Source organism: Gadus morhua, chromosome 7, assembly GCF_902167405.1.
Source record: "Gadus morhua chromosome 7, gadMor3.0, whole genome shotgun sequence".
NCBI classification, from domain to species: domain Eukaryota; kingdom Metazoa; phylum Chordata; class Actinopteri; order Gadiformes; family Gadidae; genus Gadus; species Gadus morhua.
Window position 1 is genome coordinate 1,938,641 of NC_044054.1, and position 26,026 is coordinate 1,964,666.

At 42.5% G+C, this 26,026-nt stretch overlaps 1 protein-coding gene and 1 long non-coding RNA gene across 4 annotated transcripts; one reads left to right on the top strand and one right to left on the bottom strand.

The window, feature by feature from the left end:
• Window positions 1-1,538: 1,538 nt before the first annotated feature.
• Window positions 1,539-3,614, bottom strand: LOC115547170 (uncharacterized). Of its 3 annotated transcripts, XR_003977335.1 has the most exons (5): window positions 3,136-3,614; window positions 2,521-2,723; window positions 2,367-2,411; window positions 1,964-2,098; window positions 1,539-1,824 (listed from the first exon to the last, which is right to left on the bottom strand). It is a non-coding gene; the product is annotated as an uncharacterized LOC115547170 (long non-coding RNA). The 3 variants fall into 3 exon arrangements; XR_003977334.1 differs by having other exon boundaries at window positions 2,367-2,723; XR_003977336.1 differs by lacking the exon at window positions 2,521-2,723 and having other exon boundaries at window positions 3,136-3,612.
• Window positions 3,615-3,626: 12 nt separating this feature from the next.
• On the top strand, window positions 3,627-25,807 carry LOC115547169 (MOB-like protein phocein). Its single transcript, XM_030361146.1, has 8 exons — window positions 3,627-3,775; window positions 7,795-7,857; window positions 8,800-8,900; window positions 17,240-17,282; window positions 20,984-21,070; window positions 22,037-22,116; window positions 23,381-23,492; window positions 24,595-25,807. The coding sequence occupies exons 1-8, from the start codon at window positions 3,716-3,718 to the stop codon at window positions 24,775-24,777; spliced, it is 729 nt and encodes a 242-aa protein (XP_030217006.1). The 5' UTR covers window positions 3,627-3,715; the 3' UTR covers window positions 24,778-25,807.
• The last annotated feature ends 219 nt before the right edge of the window (window positions 25,808-26,026 follow it).

A 26,026-nucleotide genomic window follows, 5' to 3' on the forward strand; every position in this document is an offset into this window, starting at 1 on the left:
TGTTAAAATGACTGTCACAACTACCATGAGCAAAGAGAAAAAACATTTGTTTATCGTGTAGGCTACAGTAGCCTATTCCTCATAGCTCTCATGCTGTGAGGAAATCAACATCCCTTGATCGCAGCTCCTGTCATGTGAACGCGCACAGAGCGCAAAGCTCAGAGCCGGACAATGACCACCGTCGTCATACCATACTCTGACGGGGGCTTTAGGTTTTGTTGAGCCGAATTATGAACACAGAGCCTGGAAATGTTGAGCCTCCGTCATAGTAAAGCCCTCAGGTCTACTCTGCATGTATTAACTGTGGCTTTACATCAACTGCACTGAAGTCATCATAACTTCATAAGTTCTCATTTTCAAATTATTATGAATACTATTATTGTTATTTGAAGCCCTGTCAGTCTTGACTGTGGGTGGTGTGGTCCTCTGTGTCTGCTAGTGTCTATAATACAGTAATATTTTTGTCGACATTATCAAACGGAAGAACTTTTATTATGAAGAGCACAGGGCAATGAAGCACGCTAGCCAATAAGAGGACCCGCCCACCGGCGGAAACCAGATATTGAGTGGTAAACTCGTTTCGCTTAGTAAGAACCAAAAAACGAATAAACGAACTGAAATTTTGATTTTCGTTTTCTTGTCAAAACGAAAAAACGAAAAAACGGCTTGTTTTCTGGTTTCTGCTCGCGTCAATTATTCCCAAAAAACAGAGTAGTAAAACGTACCTTGCTCATTCACTCACTCACTATTCCTTATATAGTGTTCATGATATAGTGCACTATATAGGGAACGAACAAACGAGAATTCGCAGCGAGCTCCTCAGTCTCGCGTGATTATTTAGATCTCGCAAGTTCACAGCGTGGAATAGGGGATTATCACGCTGATACGTAGTACTTCCGCATTCGGTGTTCATTGTGCACTGTGACATCCGGTGAACCACTCATCACTCTGGCGAACTGATGATGGAGGACCGGCAGTTCACTTTCACGACATCCCTGGTAAATGTACCCAAAGTCACGTTTTCTGAAGTTCACAGACTTACCGAACAACACTCCATAACAGCCCGCTCCAAACTGGACAAGGGATTGTTTATTTTTTGAGAAATATAACGACTACGAATGCGAGTGTCTGCTAGCTAGCTTACGCTAGGTAGGTTGGCTTATGCTAACGTCTGTTTGGCGTCAGCTCAGTCTGGAGGGATGAAATGATAAGAGATGAAAAATAAGGTAGACATGTACTTCTTTGGTACATATATGAATGTGTATCTTCAGCAGAAAGTGAAATGAATGTGAAATGAACTGAATGAATAAAGGAACTGAAAGAATAAAAGGATTTAATTCATTCTCTTTTTCTGAGTACATCATTTACTACATTATATATTCACATTATTTTGAATACTTTCAGGATGGACTTACTGGACTTTAAAATTGATTATAGATGAAAGACTTCTCATTCAATTACATTACATGTCATTCAATATATACAAAGTTTTCAGTGTACAAAATTACAGCTCCGGAAAAAATGAAGGGACCACTCCAAATGTTCAGTGCCTCTCGTTTTAATATTTATATATTATATTTAATATTTATATGTACATGTTTGAGTAGAAACACTATTCAACAGGAATGTAGCCTTTTAAATCAAGTGGTCCCTGGAGGTTGGTCATCACACAGCAGACGGTCCACAGCTGATTGACTGTCGCAGACAAGGTGAAAGGACAGTGCGTTCCCAGATGCGGTATTCCTTGACTCTGCCTATTGCTCTTTCTACGAGGATTCGAAGTCGAGTGATTGCTTGTGTTTTCAGAGCATCCTCTTCAGTGAACTGCGCAGTGGTTAGAGATAAATTAATTAGTAATATTATTGTGAGTGCTTCAGTCCATCTTAAACATTTGTCAGCATATCTTAATGGTCACATTTGGGTCAAAGTTTAAATTTGAAATGTTCATTCCTTTCATGCCAACCTGTCATCTTGAAGGGTGGTATAATCAGCGTTGCCCCACGATCAGCTAGTGGCTTCTCGATGGTGAAACCCTTGTCTGCCATGCAGCCATCTCCTGGCTCCAGTAAATCCAGCAGTCCACTTCGTTCAGTCAGCTCTGGGTCGGAGATGGAGCCGGTGAAGAGACATGACACAAAAGTCACAGCACTACAAGGGGCAATCCCAATCAAGGCCTTAAAGGTTGTTGTGTTCTTGTAAGATGATGTTCGGGTGATTACCCGAACATCTGGACTGTACTGCACAAATTATCTTGGCATGGTGTTCTTGACTTGCAGTTTACTCATCCAGATGGGGAGGGAGCCAAGGAGCAGGTAACGGTAGTTGGCCCACGGTATAACAACATGGGAGACAGTGGACACACTGACCTGAAACATGTCAGCCAGCACCTTCTCTTGCAGGCCTGCAGCAACCTGGCAGCAGAAGAGAAAAAACTCAACCAGTTGCAGTCTACACGTTGGACTGGGAGAAATGGGTTCAAATGTTTGTTTCTTTTTCTGAGCTTTCGACCAATAAACCAACTTGGAGGCAGATGGTTGAATAACCTCCCAGAAGTCACAAAAAACATCTCTTGACGTGAATCTGGTGTAAAAAAGGATGTCCGCGTCTGAGACACAGAATCTGTGAAAATGCACTTGAACCACTTTCAGCTGTGACAGCTCTCATCAGCGCCTTGACTGTTTCTTCCAATTGCTGTATGTTTACAACAGCAGTATCCAGTGCACCTGTATGAGATGAAATTAAAACATCTAACCCAGATTTTGGCTGTGACTTGCATATTGGAAGCAGTTTGGACCTCTAAAGAAATTGCTTTTTGTAGCTCAATATTGCTTTTAAATTTTGCTTTTTATAGCTCAATATTCACCTTTACAATTAATTAAGTAAGATATAAAATGCAACATTTGTACTTGTGATGAAGCTTTTCACATTGTGGTTTGGTCAAATGCTGGGACATTAATAAGACTAAACATGTTGTGCCTGAGTTCTGAAAAGTTGACCTACCTCCTCGGTATAACCTACTAATAGCCCATTCTGTGATTAAACCATAGGTAGTACATCCTGTCAGGTAGGTGGTTTAAGAACAGTATGGGGTAATAGTAAGCCAATATTTCAGAACACTAACAAACACTGACAAACCTGGTTTAGGAGCAGAACCGAAATCATGTTCTGTCATCACCACCGAAGCTGAGATCTCCTCCATCGGCTCTTATTCACAGGGCAGCGGTTGCTCCAGAGGAAGGGATGGGTGAACGTCATGGCCTAAGCGAGTTGATGCTCTTTTATAAACAGACCCCCTTCTTGGCAGTCCCCAGTTGTTCCACTGGAAACGGGAGTGTAAAGACCCGATTTTCAGTCGCTTGGTGTGACCCCGGTTGGTTGCTAGTTGTAGCGTTTGTAGTCTGATTCACTAGTGCCGGCTACAAACAAACGTGCTAACTTGTTTTATTTTAAAGTTTGGCCCTTCATCCCGGCGAACCGCTTGAATCCACTTCTTCCTTAGACTAATTTCAGTCGGGAATCCATGAAAATTTAAGTAGGGTTGGTGTTGTTTGTTAGATGTACAAAGTGGTACAGAGAGCAGTGACATCTCGCCTTTGTTTCAGCCATGGTGGAAGTGCGCCGGAAGTGTTCATGCACAACGAAGACAAATCCCGCCACCGGAACCAGGAAGCGTGATAATCCCCCAGTCTCGCGATATTACCTCTGGACTGGAGACATGGTCATGGCGGAGCTAACCGCAGTCCTGAGGAGGAACCGACCGGGGACCAAAGCCACGGTAATGGGACCAGTACCCCCGCTTGAGGGACACTCTAGACCCGGTACAATCCGTTGTTTAAACTCTGTGGCGGCCGGGGGTAAACGGGGTTCTGAGGCATGGATCCCGTTGACTTGGCTCTTATGCTAACGGTGCTAGCCTGAAGTTACACACGACCTCCACTTGAGACCCGTTTTTCGAAATGAAAACCTATTATTTATCGCGCAAAACTACCCCAAAACGTACTATTGAATCAATATAACCGTACATGGTCAGTTCTCCTCAGATAAACACGTAAGCTCCAGCTAGCTCTTTAGCCGTGCAGCTGTCATCAGGTGACAGCTGATTCCCCAGACTAGCACAACGCTAGCCAGTAGCCACTGAGGCAAACCGGCTAACTATGGGATCACTATCTAACTATGGGATCTCTAACTAACTATGGGATCACTAGCTGACTATGGGATCACTAGCTGACCATAGGATCACTAGCTAACTATGGGATCACTAACTAACTATGGGATCACTAGCTAACTATGGGATCACTAGCTGACTATGGGATCAATAACTAACTATGGGATCACTAGCTGACTATTGGATCACTAGCTGACTATGGGTGCACTAGCTGACAATGGGATCACTAGCTGACTATGGGATCACTAGCTGACTATGGGATCACCAACTAACTGTGGGATCACCAACTAACTATGGGATCACCAACTAACTATGGGATCACCAACTAACTATGGGATCACCAACTAACTATGGGATCACTATCTAACTATGGGATCACTAACTAACTGTGGGATCACTAGCTGACTATGGGATCACTAGCTGACTATGGGAACACTGACTAACTATGGGATCACTGACTAACTATGGGATCACTGACTAACTATGGGATCACTAACTAACTATGGGATCACAAACTAACTATGGGATCACTATCTAACTGTGGGATCACTATCTAACTGTGGGAGCACTAGCTGACTATGGGATCACTAGCCGACCATAGGATCACTAGCTAACTATGGGATCACTAACTAACTATGGGATCACTAGCTGACTATGGGATCAATAACTAACTATGGGATCACTAGCTGACTATTGGATCACTAGCTGACTATGGGTTCACTAGCTGACTATGGGATCACTAGCTGACTATGGGATCACTAGCTGACTATGGGATCACCAACTAACTGTGGGATCACCAACTAACTATGGGATCACCAACTAACTATGGGATCACCAACTAACTATGGGATCACCAACTAACTATGGGATCACTATCTAACTATGGGATCACTATCTAACTGTGGGATCACTATCTAACTGTGGGAGCACTAGCTGACTATGGGATCACTAGCTGACCATAGGATCACTAGCTAACTATGGGATCACTAGCTGACTATGGGATCACTAGCTGACTATGGGATCACTAGCTGACTATGGGATCACCAACTAACTGTGGGATCACCAACTAACTATGGGATCACCAACTAACTATGGGATCACCAACTAACTATGGGATCACCAACTAACTATGGGATCACTATCTAACTATGGGATCACTAACTAACTGTGGGATCACTAGCTGACTATGGGATCACTAGCTGACTATGGGAACACTGACTAACTATGGGATCACTGACTAACTATGGGATCACTAACTAACTATGGGATCACGAACTAACTATGGGATCACTATCTAACTGTGGGATCACTATCTAACTGTGGGAGCACTAGCTGACTATGGGATCACTAGCTGACTATGGGATCACCAACTAACTATGGGATCACCAACTAACTATGGGATCACTATCTAACTATGGGATCACTATCTAACTGGGATCACTAACTAACTGTGGGATCACTAGCTGACTATGGGATCACTTGCTGACTATGGGATCACTGACTAACTATGGGATCACTGACTAACTATGGGATCACTAACTAACTATGGGATCACTATCTAACTGTGGGATCACTATCTAACTGTGGGAGCACTAGCTGACTATGGGATCACTAGCTGACTATGGGATCACCAACTAACTATGGGATCACCAACAAACTATGGGATCACCAACTAACTATGGGATCACTAACAGACTATGGGATCCAGTGTTTCCCGGAGGATTTTTTTCAGCAGCGGTGGTGTGGTCCCCGAAACCCTCTAGGGGGGTCCGGGGGGGCGAAATGTTTTTGTACCCTTTACATTGGAATGCATGAATCTGGTGCACTTTGAGAGGAGAATATGCACTTAAATCCTATTCAAACAGTCCTGTGTATTACTGTAGATGGGATTAATGGTGTTGTAACTTTGCCTTTTGTGTCTTCATTTACAGATTTTTATATTTTTGTATAGTAATATTCACACAAAAAATGCCACAACGCAAATATAATTTGCACAATTTATTTACAGATTTTTGCCTAATGCTTAAACACTAAACATGGTTGCTATGCCCAAAGCATGACTGTTTTTTTACATAAGACACTTTGTTCAAAAATGTCCTTAGGTTTTTTCCCTGCATTTATGCTAATGACCACATGCTTACAGGCGATTAGCATAAATCCCTAACTAAAATACGCGATGAAAACAGATTTTATATGGCAATAAAGAACAACATCGGATCTAACGGTATGGATTCATTTTTCAAAGTTCCCGAAAATACCTAGGCTATAAATTCCTGACTGGATATAAGCTCCTGTAAAGGCTATGAGTGATCCCAAAAAGAGCGACAACACCTAGGGCCCGACCGATTCATCGGCCTGCCGATTTAATCGGCCGATTATAGCCTTTTTGAAAATAATCTGCATCTGCCAAAAAGACGCCGATTACAACCGATTTTTTTTTATATTTTTTTTTTAGAAATGTTATTGCGCTTAGTATCCTGCAGATTGCACTCCTACTCGCCTAGCTAACTAACAACTTTAGCTGGAGTAAAAAAGAGGAGATTGAATTTTACCGTACAACATGAAAGCACGCTCGCTCAGGCAGCTGCGCGCTCACCTCACCAATGAACACAAGACGCGTTGTTTGAGCATGTTGTGCCTGTTTTTCTTTAGGTCCCAGGCCATGGTAATTTGTTATACTGTAGTCTCTAACGGTGAGACCATACTGCTCAGCACGCACGTGTTAGTCACTGCTCACGAGCGCAGCACATTGGGAGTTAGTTAGTTATTTTACATTTTACATTACACTCATTTTTGACTGTAAATGTATTCTAAAACACTAAAAGGTTCTGCATTCAATTCACATATTCATCAAAAGTGTTTAAAGTATATTTAAGGTATCAAAAACTATGTTTTATATGCTTTTTTTTTTTTTTTTTAATCGGCCGATTAAATCGTAATCGTAATTTTTCTCTGAAAATAATCGGCATCGGCACTCAAAAATCAATATCGGTCGGGCCCTAACGCACACACACACATAGGCCTACACACACACACACACAATACTAGAGGAAAAACGGCACTGAGGTTGCGGTTTATCGATACAATAAAATGATTGGGCTCAGAGGGTTTTTAACACTGGTGGTCATGTTGCGACACATTTTAGCAACTTACTTTCTCTCTGTCTGTCTGTCTGTCTCTCTCTCTCTCTCTCTCTCTCTCTCTGTCTGTCTCTCTCTTTCCTTCTTTCTTCGATCTTCCGCTTCACTCGCTACTGCTAGAATCAATGTAACTTTGCAACCGTGTAGGGTAGCCTACTGCCAACAACTGCCATACTCGCTGTGTATTTTTCTTCTTTGATGTTGGTTACGTGACGATGTGCTGCGTGCTGCGCAATTGACATTATGCGCGGCGCTGTACATTTTCTAAAAGGAGCTACGTAAAAAAAAAAAAGAATTAGGAGCAGGATTTTTATTGCAGTGGCGGAGAAAATTCAGCAGCGGCGGCGCACCGCTGCTGTGTGAACGTGGGGGAAACACTGGGATCACTAGCTAACTATGGGATCACTAGTTGTTTAGTTAACTAGGTGACCCCCTGGTTGTGGGTTGGGAGGATGCGTTCGCTCACTGCTCTGTTGTCCCCGGTTTCAGGACTTCTACAACTGGCCGGAGGAGTCCTTTGAAGACATGGACAGCACCCTGGCTGTGCAGCAGGTAACCAGCACCATAAACTCCACCCTTAACACCACCCTAAACATCACCCTAAACATCACCCTTCCTCCACACCCATGCATCCAATAGTGCATGACATGCAACATACATTAACGTTTACATTTACACTGTTTATCAGACGCTTTTATCCAGAGCGTCTTACAATAAGTCCATTTGTCAGAAGAAAGAGAAACAACGATATATCTCTGTGGGTACAGTAAGGATGTTCATAGAACCAGGTGCCAAGCACTAACCATCACTAGGTTAACCCTTTCCCCGTATACAACAAAGACAGCTAGGATAAGATGCTACCACGCTAAGTACTGTTTTTAAGTGACCGGACGTACAAACATACAATAAGTGCATACATTAAAGGTTGGGTATGGAATTCTCTTTTTTGGCTATTTTTGCAAAATTACTTGAAATCCTTATCATAACCCACTTACAGCCACTGAGTTAGAAGTACTGACATGAACATTAAACAAGTCAATCATCTGTGGAACCGGCAGGGCTCGAAAAACTCCAGCCAATGATTTCCAGAACCACCGAGTTGCATTGGACAGTAAGTACGTCAATCAAACGGTCATACTGCACTCCCCCTCCCCCCGCGCGACCCCTTCGTGCACATACTCAAAGCTCGTGACCCAGAGCAAGCTTCTGTTGGTTGTTATCCTGCGGTAGCTACTGGAGCTAGCTAACTATGTTGTGTATTTTCTGTTGGCGTTTCGCAAATCCCATACCCAACCATTAAGTGCCAGGAATTAAAAACATACATAAGTGTGTGCATTAAGTGCGAGGACGTATAACATACAATAAGTGTGTACATTAAGTGCTAGGATGTACAAACACACAATATTAGCTTAAGGCATAACATGCAACATAAAGGGCTGCATTCCAGCACCTCTCCCGCTATGCTAGGTCGCTCAGACTCTGTTTGCCTCCCAGTACATACAGCAGAACATCCGGTCGGACTGTGCCAACATCGACAAGATCCTGGAGCCGCCGGAGGGCCAGGATGAGGGGGTGTGGAAGTACGAACACCTCAGGTACGGAGGGAGAGCACAAACGCATGCCAAATATAAAAATGAGTGCCGTCAGGCCATTAAAATATTGAATCGTAGTTCATCATAGTTAACTCGCGATTAATCACACATTATTTTCTATTCTAAATATCCCTTGATTTCGTGCTGCTAGCCTTTAAGTGAGATCAGAGAGTGTTGAAAAGGACAGTCAGAAGAGAGACCCGCTGTGAATTCAACCCGGTCCACTTGACATCGGGTAGGTGCATGACAGCGGTAGGCCTACCGTAAAACTTCAATAGCCCGGGCTTTAATTTGTGTCAATCACTGAACTTTCGAACAAAACTCTTGCTCAGCAAAGACAGGAAATACTATAACATTTATTATTTAAACCACTATGAATATTCCTACCGTACGTAGGCGTATACACATTACCAGGCTCTCGACTAACGCCTACACCAGGGATTCAAATTAACCACGTCCCGTTGTCCCGGGGACGTAATTAATTGTCATCGGGAGGATTTTTATTCTCTCTCGGGTCGACCTCGAGACGAAGAGAATTTTGTGGGCACTGACTAAATTTTTTTGTTTAAGTTTTCAACACTTTCTGCGAACCAGAACGTGTTTGCGGTCGGTGGAAAATTCTTATTGAATGGAAAAAGGACTGCGCTTCGTTCAATTGGCTGGCGCGCTCGCGTTTGTGTTGTTCAGAGTTCTTGTTGTGTTGTGAGTCAGAGGGGGTAAAATCCCCCGTTCGTCATGGCGCGGGCTTTCTTGGTTCACTGGAGAAGGCGGGGCTGCGCACGGAGTCTAGACCTCTGAATCATTTTCAAAGTGGACCGGCCCACCGGGAGACCTCCCGATCTCCAGCCTCTGCTGCAGAGCGAATTAAAATCGCCGGCAGAACGGCCTGGGGGTCTAACACCGTCATATATATAAATTTCATATATATATATTTATTAGAGCTGTCAAGCGATTAAAATATTTAATCGTGATTAATCGCATTAATTTCATAGTTAACTCACGATTAATCGCAAATTATTTTTCTATGCTAAATATCCCTTGATTTTTTTGTCCCATAATTCTTCTCATTTTAATTCTCTTATCAACATGGTGAAGTGCATCGGCTTGCCTTGTGCAAATGATTTTTTATTGATAACAACATTGGCATATACTGATCAAAACAGGACGATACAAAAAAAGAGCCTATAGTGCAATTAAACGACTGCTTTGAACAAATGTAATTTGAACATAGCAGTCAGGCTACTGCTTCTTAGTTTTGAGCCAAAATGTTTTTTTGTTTTTTTTTAATAAAAAATAAATAACGCCGTTAAAATAAAAAATTGAACGCCGTTAAATTTAGTTTGCGTTAACGCCGTTAATAAAGCGTTTAACTGACAGCTCTAATATTTATATATATATACATAGCATTTCACATTAATCGCAATTATTACACGGGTCTTCTCGATGCCATGGAACGCTCCGTTCACTTGCATGGGCCCTTCACAACTTCGGGCGGTGAATTATATTTGATAATTCACTGTTGCAAAGTATAATCATGAGTATAATTGGCCGCTGTCAAGGAAAACAACAGATTTTTCGCCTCTAATGACGTCTTTGGTATCACTCCGCAAGTACCGGTAACTTTTCAACCCCAGCGTCTTCGGTTGCTCAGCGACGTCATCGTCTTTGGCGGACTATTTCTCTGCTGATCAACACTACGAATGCTGGTATCAAATAAATTGTAAAAAAGACACACCATGTGAAGTTATTTTTTCGTTTTGGCAAGTAGCCGTTTCATAAGTGGGATAATGTAGAGAACATCGCCAGTCATGATTGAAAATAAGCTCATTCAGGGCGTAGCAATTTTCACCCTGTCTGGGCTTATTTTTTCCCGATAATTACCGGCGTTCTATGCATTATCCCATATATATCCCACTGCTTCGGGTTTGCCTTTGTAGGCGCATTGAGAGGAGCGGGCGATTCCGCTGTAAGTGCATGTATGATACGCAGGTTCATCCAATAAGTGGTAGTGTACCCGCGCACCATTGGCATGTATGCGCGCTTGTCTCTGTGTGCGCACTTGTCTCTGAGTGTGAAAGAGTGACAGGGAGATAGAGTGCTACGCGGAGATGAATGAACGGAACGATATTTATATTTCAAAATCGCTTAAAAAAAATAAAAGATCATAATCAATTTTTGGCGCTCGGTGTTGATTTTGTGGCGCTGCTCACACATTGTTCTATGTATGGGAGACTCTGCTCCCGAATGTTTTTATGAATGAAGACACCAGCATGCATTCACGTCTCTTGAGTGTAGGCTACAAGCGCGATTAACTATTTACAAGTAACTCTGGTCTCTCTCGTAGATCGCATCTTTCAACGTCTTTTTTTAATGCGACTGCATTTAATGCGACTGCACCTTCTCTTACATGATCAGCAGCTCGCGGATTCCTTTCTTTTCAGTTAGAACTGCTAATGATGAGATGCTACGTTGTCTCTTTGGAGACAGCGCATCATCACCTCTACCCAAGCACCCCCCTTTGAACCGCGGAACCGTCGCATTTACATCAGAATGAAACCCAATAAACCACCAATGTGTGCAGTGTCCGGGAGGGTCAATTGGGGTTCTAGCTCAAGCAGGCAATTTACCTCGGGCAGTGTAAACGTGCGGACCGTGCGGCGAAAAAGGCGTGCATAAGATGTTGGGCTGAACGATCTATCGTTTTCGACCGAAAATCGCGATCTCAAGCATTACGATTTTGGGATCGTCAAAGCTGCGTTTTTTTTTAATTTTTAATTTTTTTTTATTTTTTATTTTTTATTTTACAAAAGTGCAATTATTTTGATGCTGATGAGCCATTGAAGCAAGTTTACTTAAGAAAGAGGGCTCCCTTTTTATTTGACTTTTTTGGTTGTTGTTTCTTAGGTACTTGAATAAACAGTCTTGCATTTGAAATCTGTTGCCAGCAGTTTTCATTATTGCATTACCTTAATGGAATTCATTGGTTATATTAATTTATACTGAAACTTGATTTAAAGAAAATAAATCGTGGTTGAAATCGAAACCGCAATCTACCAGAAAAATCGCAATTTCAATTTTTTCTTAAAATCGTTCAGCCCTAATAAGATGGCATATTAGGCAGTCTCGCGCTGCTTGAGCGGCAAGCAGAGCGAGAGCCTGCTGCTCTGCGACCACAGGCGCAAAACTGTGGTCACGTAGACCACAGTTCTGCGACTGAGGGTGTTGCTTGTCATCTGGAAATAAATATATTATTTCAGTGAAATAATGTATTGTGTTTTAATATATTATCAGTAGGCAACAACTCAAAATGTAAAACGGTGGGGAAAAAAGGTTTATTTTAACCCCTGCAGTGATGTTGCTAGGTACGCGTCCTGCGTCCCTGATGAATTAAAATCTGAAAGGACGCACTAAACTCACTATCCATGCGTCCCGGGGACGCATCTCATTTTCCCCATGAAAAACGATACATTGTGAACATTAAACAACTCGTGTTACACACAGTAACTGGCCAAAGAAACCTTCTTGTGAGCAGACCGGACAAGCGCTGTTTCAACCCTCTGCGCATCTACTCGGCGTAGACGTGATCCCCTGTACAAAGTATCGCAACATGCTAATTTAGCCGCTACCAAAACAACTAGCTCGTCACCGCTGATTTCATTTCAACAATTAAAAATACGAACTTCATAGTAAATAAACCCACGTTTCCACTGCTCGATGCTGTGCTCATTCGTGTCGATTATGTTGTAACGTTTAGGGGACGTGCTGTTGAACATACATTAATATATCCGTTTATTATAACCATATCATACCACCATCTACCATCAAGGAGTTTAACACTATTAATTTAATTTAAGAAATAGAATAATAATAAAAAAGAAACACATTTTTTAAACTGGGGAGTCGGGACCCATTGAATTTCTCAGGGACCCACCCAACTCGCCACCTGTGACAACATCACTGCCCTGACGCGCGCACACGCGCACACGCACGCACGCACGCACGCACGCACGCACGCACGCACGCACGCACGCACGCACGCACGCACACACACACACACACACACACACACACACACACACACACACACACACACACACACACACACACACACACACACACACACACACACACACACACACACACACACGGATCATTAATATTTATTGATATCGATACCATTTTCGATCCTCCTTAACGATCCGAGTCTTTATCGATACTTTTCTATTAATTGGTGGAAATACGACGTGTTTTTAGTGATGAGGAAAATATTTAGGAAATAAATAATTGTATTTTAAATTAAATATGTAATTCTTAATGAATATTGACATCAGTAGTTTTAATTATATATACTAAAATGATTAGAGCACTATACAATTGTATTAGTAATACAAAAACATGAGTAATACAGTATTACTCATGTTTCTCACCAAAAGCTCAATTTACCGTTTCTCTGTTACATTTGAACGCATCATGATAACCGTCGTTTTACTGAGCCAACCTCAACACATCACGCAGCACATCTGAAACTTTATTTACTTTTTAAGATAACTAGCTGGTATGCTACCGATTACAACACCGTTTTCACGATTGGATTACTATTTTTAACTGACGGGACTATAGCGACAATGTCTGTGTGTGCGATTACCGTTCGTACTTTGAGGGGATGATTAAGACAGGCCCCTCTGTGGTGCGACAGGAGACGGAGGAGACAGTCGAAGGTACTGCATTTGGCCTTTATTTCATGCCCAATGCTAATGTGCTCGGCCATTGAGGTTGTGTTCCCCCCTTTACAATAAATGATTTTCGCCCTTTTCAGCCATCTTCGCAAAGTTAACCGCCAGACTTCACTTGTTTTACTTGTAATACATGTTTGCCGTGACGCGACTCGAGGGACACAACATTACGTTACAGGACATACGGGACAAAAAAAAATAAAAAATTAGTGGTATCGATTAGCCCAAACGTTAATGATTTTCGGGTTTTGAAAAAGTGGAACCGGGTCCTTGATGGAACCGGGTTTCGATCCACCCACACACACACACACACACACACACACACACACACACACACACACACACACACACACACACACACACACACACACACACACACACACACACACACACACACGCGAGATGGAAATTAACTTTTTTGCCCACCAGCCACTGTGGCAGGTAGATTTAAAAATCTACCAGCCACTCATCTTTTTTACCAGCCACTTTTTATACGCTATATATTTTTTTTAATATATGCGTACATTTTAAACAATATAACAGTAACAATAGATCAGAAAAGTGTTTTTCATACACATCATTTTTTCCATCAGAACTGATTCTTACTGTAAGTAGGTGCTACCAAGGAACTGAGTTGAAAATGTTACAATCTTACCGCATATGATAAACAATACACAGGTATCTGCCATGTTAAGTCATGTTTATGTCAAAGGTGTTACGATGACAAGTTTGGGGATAATTCATCTATACAAAGTTTTTCAGTAAAAAACAAATTGACATATTAATAGAGATGTCCGATATTATCGGCCCACCGATATTATCGGCCCGATATTAGCATAAAAATGTAATATCTGTCAATATCGGTATCGGATTTTTTTTGCCTTAAAACCGATTTTTTTTTTTTTTTTTTTTTTTTTAATTTATTTATAGCTCAAATAAATGTTTTCAAAATTGTGCAGTGCACATTGTAATTGACTCATATTTGTGCATTTATTCAATTAAGGTTATTGAGTTTTAGTTAAAGAAACATACTGCTATGTTGCACATAGTTGTTCAGGTACAATGTTTTATCATTTGTGAAGTCAAGTTTGCCCTATTTGTTGTGGGCATTGTCAAGATTATCTCAGGGAGAGTAATCCAAACTGTTGTCTGAGAACATTAAAAAAAAACAAAAAAACATGGCACTTTTCCCTTAAATTAAGTTGAAATATTTTTCTTATTTTGCACAGACAATGTTAACATTTGGAAAGCCTTGTTGCATTCAAGAATGCATCCAGTGGGGCATCACAATAACATTAAGCATGTTGTGTTAATTCCACAACAGGAGATATGTAATGTTACCTAAATTAGGTTTGAGGAAAAATAACCCAAATATCGACATCGGTATCGGCTGATATCGGAATCGAAAATTTAGAGTTGGACAATATCGCATATCGGATATCGGCAAAAAAGCCAATATCGGACATCCCTACATATTAACAATAAAACAACATGCATGGCTACACCATCATAAGTCAATAGGAACATTTGTTTTTTTATGTTTACATGTGACTGCATAGAAATGTGTCCACAGACGGGGTGACTAACGTATGATAGTAAGCATTATTGGCCCTTAACACTAATATTCAGAAAAAACACTGCCTCAAAAGGCTATTGGCTTAAGCAATACAAGTAGAGGCATATATTTGAACTTTATACCTTGAACTTTTAAACGTTGCAAACGTGCAAAAACATAATTATATATATTTATGAGGCATTCAGTCCAATGCTGAAAACATATCGGTGGCATTCAGTAGGCCAATGCTGTGGCAAAGTGTGTAAAGTATGACTAAGTGTTTTTCTGTTCAACAGATAGAATGTTATCAATCCCCTGTAGGAGAAATTTGTTAATTTTTGTCATTATTGTTTTGCCTATAAAACAATAATGAAAAATTGTTAAAAAAATAAAAACAAAACACGACGGTAACTGAGTAAGTCAAACCGTCCAATCTGAAGGCTCTACATAACCACTCCCCCTACTCACTTCCACCAATGCAAAGCGAACAGAACTGAGTAGGGGAGGGCGTAGCCTAACTAGTTTGTGAACGACCCAGAGAAACGCAACGCAAAATTCAATTTGAACATGTATGAGGCTTTAATAAAATCCCGGACGATTTTGAAATTCCAACACACATTTTTTAAAAGTGTTGATTCCTACATGTTAAATAGCAGCCCAAATTGGTGGGCGCTATCCTGGTAATTTCCAGGATAGCGTGTGAGCGTGTGCATGGGATGAATTGCGTGTGTCTCACGTCGAATGCGTGGACTTGAGAGCCATGTTACTGGTATATTATCCAGGATGTTGACAGTCGCAGTTCAGCAGAAGAGGCGTAGAAGAAGAAGGGGGCCGGATGTTGACAATAATGGTTGTGGAACTGTGCAGCGCCGTATAACGAATGTTTTAAATAGGCAAATCTGAACGGACCTGACTGGAAAGTATTACCCGACACAGTGGCGGGTGAAGTGACACAATTCACCCGCCACCATACAAATCCACCCGCAAATGGCGGGTGGCGGGTGTTAATTTCACACACACACACACACACACACACACACACACACACACACACACACAGACACAGACACAGACACAGAGAGAGAGAGTGGCGGAGTGGTAATCGGGAGTATTCCCGGTGGGCCGTTAACATTTCGGCGCGGTCGGGCTGATTACTGCGGGATAACAATATTGCGTTTATAAAAGTTCCTTGCAGCGCCGTCCGGCAGCCTGAGCTGTGCTCCCGCAACCTCTCACTCCGCATTGAACTCTCGAACAGAGTGACACACAAACACAAACATCCGCTCCGCATCCTTGCTTTTGCCCCAACAAGTTTTTGCGGCGTGCTTGTTATTTTGTTGCCTCTGTAGCTAGATCCGGTTTGGTGTTGTAGTTTTTCTAACGTGACTAGTTGTTGCTAGACAGCAGGTGAAAAAACAACATTGTTTGCCAAGCAAAAAGAGCGTTAGTCGGGCGATAAAAAAATTAACGCTGTTAAAATTGGTTTGCGTTAACGCCGTTAATAGCACGTTAAACTGACAGCAGCACTAATAAAAAATATAATTGTATTATTTATTTTCAGTCCACATTGGGCTGCTGAAGTAATTAAACGGTAGGTAATCCCCACTTGATCTGAGAAAGCTTATTTTTATTCTATACGTTAATTCATGGATCTATTTATTGATTGTATAAAAGGGCAAAAAGTTGCATTGTTATGAGTGAATGGCCATTTGATTAACTCATATATATTTTATGCTTTACCAAACAAAACCCCATTCACAAAACTGGTCTATAACCAGTTAACTGATCAATTGACTAGTCCACAACTTACGACACAGTAGTATTCACCTTCCGATTCATGAAAGCCTGCATTCATTTGTGATTGTTCCTCCTTATTTGGTATTTGTTTCACTGTACGAAAATCCCTGAATACTTGCTTGTGCAAATCTGTCCCTGAATCCCAGTAGAAATGTCGAGAGGTGCTTCAAATGCCTGTGGACTCCTTTGTGAAAACCTGAGGCTTTATCGTGACAAAACGACAACATACTGTAACCATAAAACGTTTGTGTTTTCAGGCAGTTCTGCTTGGAGCTTAATGGACTGGCGGTCAAACTACAGGTACACTTCAGTTTGATGTTTGTATGTTGTACATATGGGCGACCCGACCATCTAAGAGCACCACAGACTGCGGTTTATATAAATAAAGGCTTTTAGGAAAGCCTTTGGCTAAACTGCTATTTTAAACCTTATTCTCGTTTATGTAGCCTCTCTGTGCCCAGGTTTTTGTTTTGGTATATGCAGCCTCTCTCTGCCTTTAGTTTTCATGATGTTTCAGCTAGAGATGTCCCGATCTCATTTTTTAGCTCCCGATCCGATTCCGATATTTTCATGTTGCTCCCGATCCGATCCCGATATTTCCCGATACTGGATTTTCGATACTGATTTCCGTTATCACTTTTTGTGTTGACAAACAACATTTAATTTCCTGTACATTAAGAAATAGACAGGCATCCAAGCTGCGCTCAATAGCTTTTATTCTCTCACGTTAACATAACATAACATAAGCATTACTTGTAAACATAACATTAAGTAAAGTTTTGGTTACTTAACTTATTTGAGGCAACAAGTTTCCACCCTTTTTTCAAGTAAGCTTATTATTTTTTACAATGTGGGTGGGTAATAATAGTGTAATAGAGCTTCTTATTTCCTCCATCTTAATCTACTGCACTGACTTCTTCAGTTCAGTGCAGGTTTTGCTTAATGAAAACCAACATCTGCACCATCTCGGCTGACAACCGGTTCCTTTTCTCATCAAGGACATTCGCACTGCACTAAACAGTCTCTCACTGTCCACTGATGTACAAGGTGCACAAAGAAACTTTGTGGCTGTATCAGCCAGTGCGGGTCGCTGTGTAGCATGTGCCCGCCAGTAGTGTAGAGGATTCTCTGAACTTGGGATAGTTTGTTCAGCCAGCATTGAGAAGAGCCGTGTAATAATCCATAATAATGTAAGGTTTAGAAGTTAAATATTTGAAAGTTGTAGAATAAATTAATATAATTTATATTGGAGTTAATTTTTCTAGAAATGTACTTACAATGTTTAGTCAGTTAATCATTTACATATTTATGTCACACAATTATTACTTACATATTTACATATTTAACACAGTCAGGATATTCTGTTGAATCTGCCTCTCTGATTCCCTCACGTTTACCTCAGTCTTAATTCTAGCTTCTGATTGGTTAGTTCAGTCACGTGATGGGTCCGAACAAGGAAGTGTTTGAAAATAGTTTCGCGTCAACGCCGACAACGGCCCACCACTAGTGTGTGTGTGTGTGTGTGTGTGTGTGTGTGCGTGTGTGTGTGTGCGTGTGCGTGTGTGACATAATTCACCTACAGTATTTTGTTATGTGTTGTTCTTTCCACTGTCCCTTTAAGGATTACGAGCGTCTCATGACGTCACAGCCCGATGCAGGATTCGTTTACTTGCAGCACGTTTTGATTTCCTGGTTTCTCTAACTCAATAAACGAGTCACACAAATGTGTGCTCAACGTGCGAAATGATATCTCTCATTCAACGCAATTTCCACACATATATATATATATATATATAGAAAAAATATGGATAGATAAATATGTATCGGCCATGAAATTGAATGAGATCGGCCGATCCCGATCTACCTTAAAAACCCAGTATCGGGCCCGATCCGATCCGGGGATCGGGACATCCCTAGTTTCTGCCCTTTCCTCTTGTGCAATGTAGCACTTTGAGATCATTTGTTTGCTGTAATGTGCCTTATAAATAACATTTATTATTATTAGTATTATGACTAGAGTTTTCGCACACGCTAGACCCCTAGTTGTAATTAAAACCATAGCAATAATTTGGAAAGCCCAGTCGATGATGTAACACATTTCTGAGCGCATAATATAATAACATTTTGCCTATAATGTTACAACGTATAACATTCGTTCACCACAAATGACTCTTAAAAGCAGTGCCAACATTTAAATATTTTTGAACCATTCAGTGAACAAAAGGCAACAGGCTGATTATCATTCAGGGGGCCACTCAATGACATACAGAAGCGTCAACAACACGCCCACTGAAGTGGTGTGAGACTTTCTCCTCATTCACATACAAGGTAATTCACATTTCCTACAGAAAAATACTACCTCGGGGTAGTATATTCAGGAGAGTTAGGGCGCACTCACACCAGGCCTTCTGTACTGTGCCCAAGTCCATTTCACATCTGTTCCGTGCTCAAGAACGATTGCCCCCCCCCCCCCCCCCATGCGCTGGCCTGGGCTCACACTAGGCAATCTCAACTTGGCCTGAGTACAGTTCCTCGAGCTGCTGATCATGTGAAGCAAAATAAAGAATATGATTTTGCACTTGTAAATAGTTAATTGCGTTTGTAGCCTACACTCAGACTTATTCTTGCATGCGGGGTAGAAGGGTCGCATGGACTACACGTCATCCAGCTCAGGTTGCGTAGCCGTGCGTGTGTCGGCTCAGTAGCCGAAGTGTGCTCAGGCCACAGATTTGAACTGTACTCGAGTACGGTTGGCGTGCTCACACTAGGCAAACGATCTAGACTTTAGGGGCTCAGAGGTGTCAAACGGACTTGGGCACGGTACAGATGGCCTAGTGTGAGTGTGCCCTAATATTACATTTGAGCAACAAAGTGTAGTCTTGTGATGGACTCTATAGACATAATTCAGCATACTGTCTCATTGACGTTTTTTCGTTCTGTGTTATAGGGACACTGTCCCTTTTTAAGAATCACGTCACTTCTGTGTTGATAGGCTGGTGTGTGCGCTTCCGTGTATGTGTCGTTGCCTTTGTCTTGACGTGCGGTGTGTGTGTGTATTCGTGCGCATGTGCGTGTGTGTGCAGTGTGTGTATGCGGTGTGTATGTGCGTGCTTGCGGTGTATGTATGCGTTCGCGCGTGCTGTGTGTGTGGGCTGCAGTCTGCTTGAGTAACTTGAGTAACTGGTGCGACAGGCCTGCTATTATAGTAGTAAGATGAAAGTCTGTGTTTCCACAATTCCAACCTGATGATGCTGATCAATGTCCTACCGATTACACCGTGGGTAGAGTTGTTTGGCGACCACACACAGTATCGGCATTACCTCTGATACTGCATTATGAAACAGCAGCGGGTAGGGGCGAGCTATGCTCCCATCATATGACTAGCTCATTTAATAAATGACGCTGCGTTCGTTAGCGGTCGGGCACGGATGGTCAGAATGGGAAACATCTCCGACCAAACACCAAACGCAACTAAAAGAATGCAAAAGTATTATTCAAATTAAAGATTATAAATAGAATTGATCTAGTTCTGGAAAGAAAATGGTCTATTCTGTAGCGGTATGTGCTCGGTATAGAATAGAAAGCTTTATTGTCATTGTACAAGTACAACGAAATTCAATGAGCAGCTCCATACATGCACACATGTAATCGAATATAAATATATAATAATTACAAAAGCAATGTATAATATAAATAAAATAAATAAATAAAAAATTTAAATACACAGTAAAACTTAAATACACCGTAAAGACTACCAACAGACAAAAAAACATCAGTGCAGAACTGAGTTCAGTATGGTGACAGCTTTAGGAAAGAAGCTGTTTCTGAGTCTATTTGTTCTGGCATATATGTATATATGTATCGGCAGAGTACTGAAGTACAGCCGGCGGTATGGGGAAGGAGACGATGGCATTGAAAGGTCTCCAGGTGGAGCAGACCCCGGACCCAACGCTAACATGGAGGAGCTCATTCTGACGCGCTGTTCTCTCTCTGGCCACCAGGGGGAGTGCCACCCAGACACGTGCACCCAGATGACCGCCACGGAGCAGTGGATCTTCCTCTGCGCGGCGCACAAGACCCCCAAAGAGGTACCCCTTAGTGCCCTGAAGAGGCCTCCACCACCTTTAGATTAATGATGACCCCCAAAGAGGTACCCCTTAGTGCCCTGAAGAGGCCTCCACCACCTTTAGATTAATGATGACCCCCAAAGAGGTACCCCTTAGTGCCCTGAAGAGGCCTCACAAACCACCTTTAGATTAATGATGGCCCCCAAAGAGGTACCCCTTAGTGCCCTGAAGAGGCCTCCACCACCTTTAGATTAATGATGGCCCCCAAAGAGGTACCCCTTAGTGCCCTGAAGAGGCCTCCACCACCTTAGATTAATGATGGCCCCCAAAGAGGTACCCCTTAGTGCCCTGAAGAGGCCTCCACCACCTTAGATTAATGATGGCCCCCAAAGAGGTACCCCTTAGTGCCCTGAAGAGGCCTCCACCACCTTAGATTAATGATGGCCCCCAAAGAGGTACCCCTTAGTACCCTGAAGATGCCTCCACCACCTTTAGATTAATGAGGGTTAGGGTCTATTCTGAAGTCTGTGTGAGAGTGTGTCTGTCTGTTTGTGAGAGTGTGTGTGTTTCTCTGTGTGTTTGCGGTTTTGTGTGTGTGTGTGTTTGCGGTCTTGTGTCTGTGTGTGTGTTTCTCTGTGTTTGCAGTTTTGCGTGTCTGTCTGTGTGTCTGTGTGTTTCTCTGTGTGTTTGCGGTTTTGTGTGTCTGTGTGTGTGTTTCTCTGTGTGTTTGCGGTTTTGTGTGTCTGTGTGTGTGTTTCTCTGTGTGTTTGCGTTTTTGTGTGTGCATGTCTGTGTGTGTGTTTCTCTCTGTGTGTTTGCGGTTTTGTGTGTCTGTGTGTGTGTGTGTGTTTCTCTGTGTTTGCGGTTTTGTGTGTGTGTTTCTCCCCCAAAAGAGGTACCCCTTATGATGTCCTTCACAGTGGACATCTTGAGTCATTTAAAGTCATTTATCTAAACATTTGCGTACCATTGTATCCCCCCCCCCAGTGCCCAGCCATCGACTACACCAGACATACTCTGGACGGCGCAGCCTGCCTCCTGAACAGCAACAAGTACTTCCCTAGCAGGTAATCACAGCCCCGGCTCCCCCTCACTGAGTGTGGAGGTGTCCCTGAGCGAGACGCCCCACCCTGACTGCTCCTGACCAGCTGGCTGTCACCCTGAGGGGCGACTCCGCCGTCGGGGGGGGGGGGGGGAATCTGTGTCTGAATGGGTGAATGTGTGTCTGAATGGGTGATTGAGTGAATGTGGTCTAAATGTGTGTCTGAATGTGTGTCTGAATGTCGATTGCTAAAAGCGTTGGCAACGAATTTGGTCATCGATTCGTTGAGTTGCACGATTAATACGTCCCTCGTAGCGCGGCACTGTTTACAGCCTGCCGCCGACAGGTTGGTTCATGGTTCATGCACGCCCAAAGCGTGGTTTAGTGTGAGCGACCACCAAAGCACTCATTCCATTCATCTTTCTGTCGCCGTCTTAAAGGGTAAATCCGGTGTAAAATGGTTTTGGGATAGGTTTGGTATGATAACGAGTTGGAATGTTCGTTTTGGAGCAAAAAAGCACTTATAGACGCATTCTTCAGTTGGCTGTTTTTAGCCGATTCTACCAAAACGTAATCAACTTTATTGTTTATAAAAAGGACATTTTATACACAATACCATCAGTAGTTCACCCATCGACGCCATCTTGTATTTAAGACTCGATAAGTAGATTGACGAACACAGATTGTGCCATCCTTCAACCACACGCAATCTCTGTGTTCGCCAATCTACTTATCGAGTCTTAAAAACAAGATGGGGTCGACGGGTGAACTACTGATGGTATTGTGTGTATAAAATGTCCTTTTTAATAAACAATCTGTACACTTACACAAAGTTATCAATGCCTCGTTTTATATGTTAAGACCCTTGGAGCCTTTTAAGTGGTTAAAAATAGCGTATACCATAACACATGCCCCTATCGTTTATTGCGTTTTGGTAGAATTGGCTAAAAACAGCCAACCTAAGAATGCGTCTATACGCGCTTTTTGCTCCCAAACGAACATTCCAACTCGTTATTATCCTAAACATATCCCAGATCCATTTTACACCGGATTTGTCCTTTAACAGTAGTAAAATGATCAGTTCTTCCTCACCAGCGTCTCCATTTTTTTTTATCTACATGAGAAAGCGATCCTCGTGCTTTTGCAGGATTTCCGTATCTGATGTAACTGTGGATGCCCCAAGTGGAGACCTCCTCTATCATGTGTTCTGGCCGCGTAATGCTGCAGCAACGCTTGGTGCTACGGCAGGTCTAATCCAGCCCTAAAACCTAACGCTCATTCTTTGGCAGGGTGAGCATCAAGGAGTCTTCAGTAGCCAAGCTGGGCTCCGTGTGTCGGAGAATCTACCGGATATTCTCCCACGCTTACTTCCACCACCGGGAGATCTTCGACGCCTACGAGGTACAGACGGGGGCTCTGAACCCAATATAGTGTGTGTGTGTGTCTGTGTGTACCTTAGTGTGCACTGTGCATTGTAGGGCTGTCAACGAATATTCGAAGTTCGAATATTCGTTCGAAATGTATCCAACAACGCGAATTCGAACGTGAAAATTAGTATTCGAATGTGAAAAAACTCTCCCGCGGTACAAGCGCCTCTATCTGCTTTGTGAATGAGCCTCTGTCTGTTCGCGATGTCCCTCATAATATTCGAATGTGAAAAAAACACTCCCGCGGTACAAGTGTAACAGACTAGTATTGTGAAGAGCGAATGTATTTTATCCCCTCGGGGTTTCCGTACTTGGATATAGGTATTCCAGCTCTCACGCTGTGACTGGGTGACTTCTGATATGTACTAAGTAAACGAGACTATTTTCCCTTCCACGCTTGTGTCATTCTTGTCATATAAATATCTAAGTGCCAACGCTCGGTTACACAAGCGCCTATCTGCTTTGTGAGTGAGCCTCTGTTTGTTCGCGATGTCCCTCATAATATTTGAATGTGAAAAAACACTCCCGCGGTACAAGCGCCTAACTGCTTTGTGAATGAGCCTCTGTCTGTTCGCGATGTCCCTCGTTTTAAAGCAAGGAAATGCCCAGCAGGAAGCCGCGGCCCACCAGCACTCTCAACGAGACGGCGAACATATTCGAAGTTCGAATATTCATTCGAAATGTATCCAAAAACGCGATATTCGAATATTTCGAATTCGTGATTTTTTTCCAAACAAACATTCGAATGTCATTTTTGAGCAATTTTGACAGCCCTAGTGCATTGTATGTCCTGGCACTTGAATACAGTACTTGGCATAGTGAACCATCTTACCCTAGCTATCTGTGTTGTCTACGGGGAATGGGTTAACCTAGTGATGGTTAGTGCTGGCACTTGGTTCTATGAACATCCTCACTGTACCCACAGAGGTATATCGTTGTTTCTTCCTTCTGACAAATGGACTGATTGTAAGACGTTCTGGATCAAAGCGTCTGATAAACCCCCTCAATGTAAACGTACATGTACATTAACAAGATAACCATGGGATCACTAACTTTACTAAAACGTTCCTCCTCAGAACGAGACGTTCCTGTGCCACCGCTTCACGCGCTTCGTCATGAAGTACAACCTGATGTCCAAGGACAACCTCATCGTGCCCATCATGGAGGAGGAGTCCCAGGCCAACGAGGAAGAGGAGGAGGAGGAGGAGGAGGAGGGGGGGGGGGGCCGCGCAGGAGGACCCCGTCGCCGCCGCCGATGACTGAGACATCGTCGCCCACGACGACGACACTTCGCCGACACGCACTTGTATCTGAAACCTCGAAATCGTCGGCGAACGGCGGTTTCGGCGTGGTAACTCATGGGTTCTGTTCATATCAGGTTGTGGTGTTTACGTCGCCCTTGGAGATTACCGTGGGAATGCCAAAATGATTGACCATCGGGAGAAACGTCGGCCAAAACTAAATGACAATCCTTACGTTGGCACAGACACTACCCTAAACGTATAAGTTGTTTTGCAACAAACCTTTTGTGCCAGGTCATCCTCCGATGTAAACAAAATACATCTTGGGTATGAAAGGATGACGCTGTTACCGGGAGTTTATTGGAATGAATAAATATGAGTTACGTTTTTCGGCAAAGGTTGAAAAAACATTGTTAAATAAATAAATTAGTTGAAATGGCCCACTCAATTAGAATATCCAGATAAATTTATTGATAATCAGGAAAATATTTTCGGGTAATCTGGGTGAAACTGGTGTACATTTGTTCTGTCTGTGTGGAACCCGTTAATAAGCATGATGTATGGAGTAGTTATTTCTATCTGGGGGTACACTGTTGGTGCGTTGCGGTTCTTAATAACTTTATTTTTCTTCGGTTTCATTTCGCATTTGTCGGGTCAAATGGATTTCTGCATACTTTTATCTTTCATTTGTGTCGAGTTCGGTATTTAAAACCGATCTATTTTGTAACACAAACGGTATTTGGGTGTGTAGGATGATGCTAGTACCAAGCTAGCTCGACTGTCAGCTAGCAGAGTGTAAATAGGCTACTTTTAAACCGGCTAATCAATAGCAGCGCCATGCTAACTTATTGTGCTAGGATTCGTGCAACAGTCCGGAAGCGGCCTTAGGTTTTTAATAACACAAACATCTCATCAAAGGTATCTTGATTAGGTGTGATGAATAAATGTACCCGAAATGACACAGAACTATATATTTGATGTTATCGTCATCCCTGGTGGATCTGCATTCACGTTTTTTCTTATTAAAAAATATATACTGTTTAACGTACGTCTTGTTCAGTCGTGTCTGAAACGTAAGTAGGTATTTTAGTGCCAGGACGCAGCCAACATTTCAGAAGTGAGGGGGACAAATTGTTCAGAGGTCTATTGAGTGATTTATCATCCTTTCACATTCAGTTGCACCTCTCCTCTCCTAACCACAATCAGCACAGCACCAGGGGACCATCTTTAAAATGATATCCTATCAAAATCTGAAGCTTCAAAACTG

What these genes read in the sequence shown, in the direction of transcription:
- LOC115547169 (XM_030361146.1), top strand. Translation starts at nt 3,716, where the DNA reads ATGGTCATGGCGGAGCTAACCGCAGTCCTGAGGAGGAACCGACCGGGG. An exon ending in GACCGGGGACCAAAGCCACG is followed by an intron (nt 3,776 to 7,794) that starts GTAATGGGACCA and finishes CCCCGGTTTCAG; the next exon opens with GACTTCTACAACTGGCCGGA. An exon ending in AACAAGTACTTCCCTAGCAG is followed by an intron (nt 22,117 to 23,380) that starts GTAATCACAGCC and finishes ATTCTTTGGCAG; the next exon opens with GGTGAGCATCAAGGAGTCTT.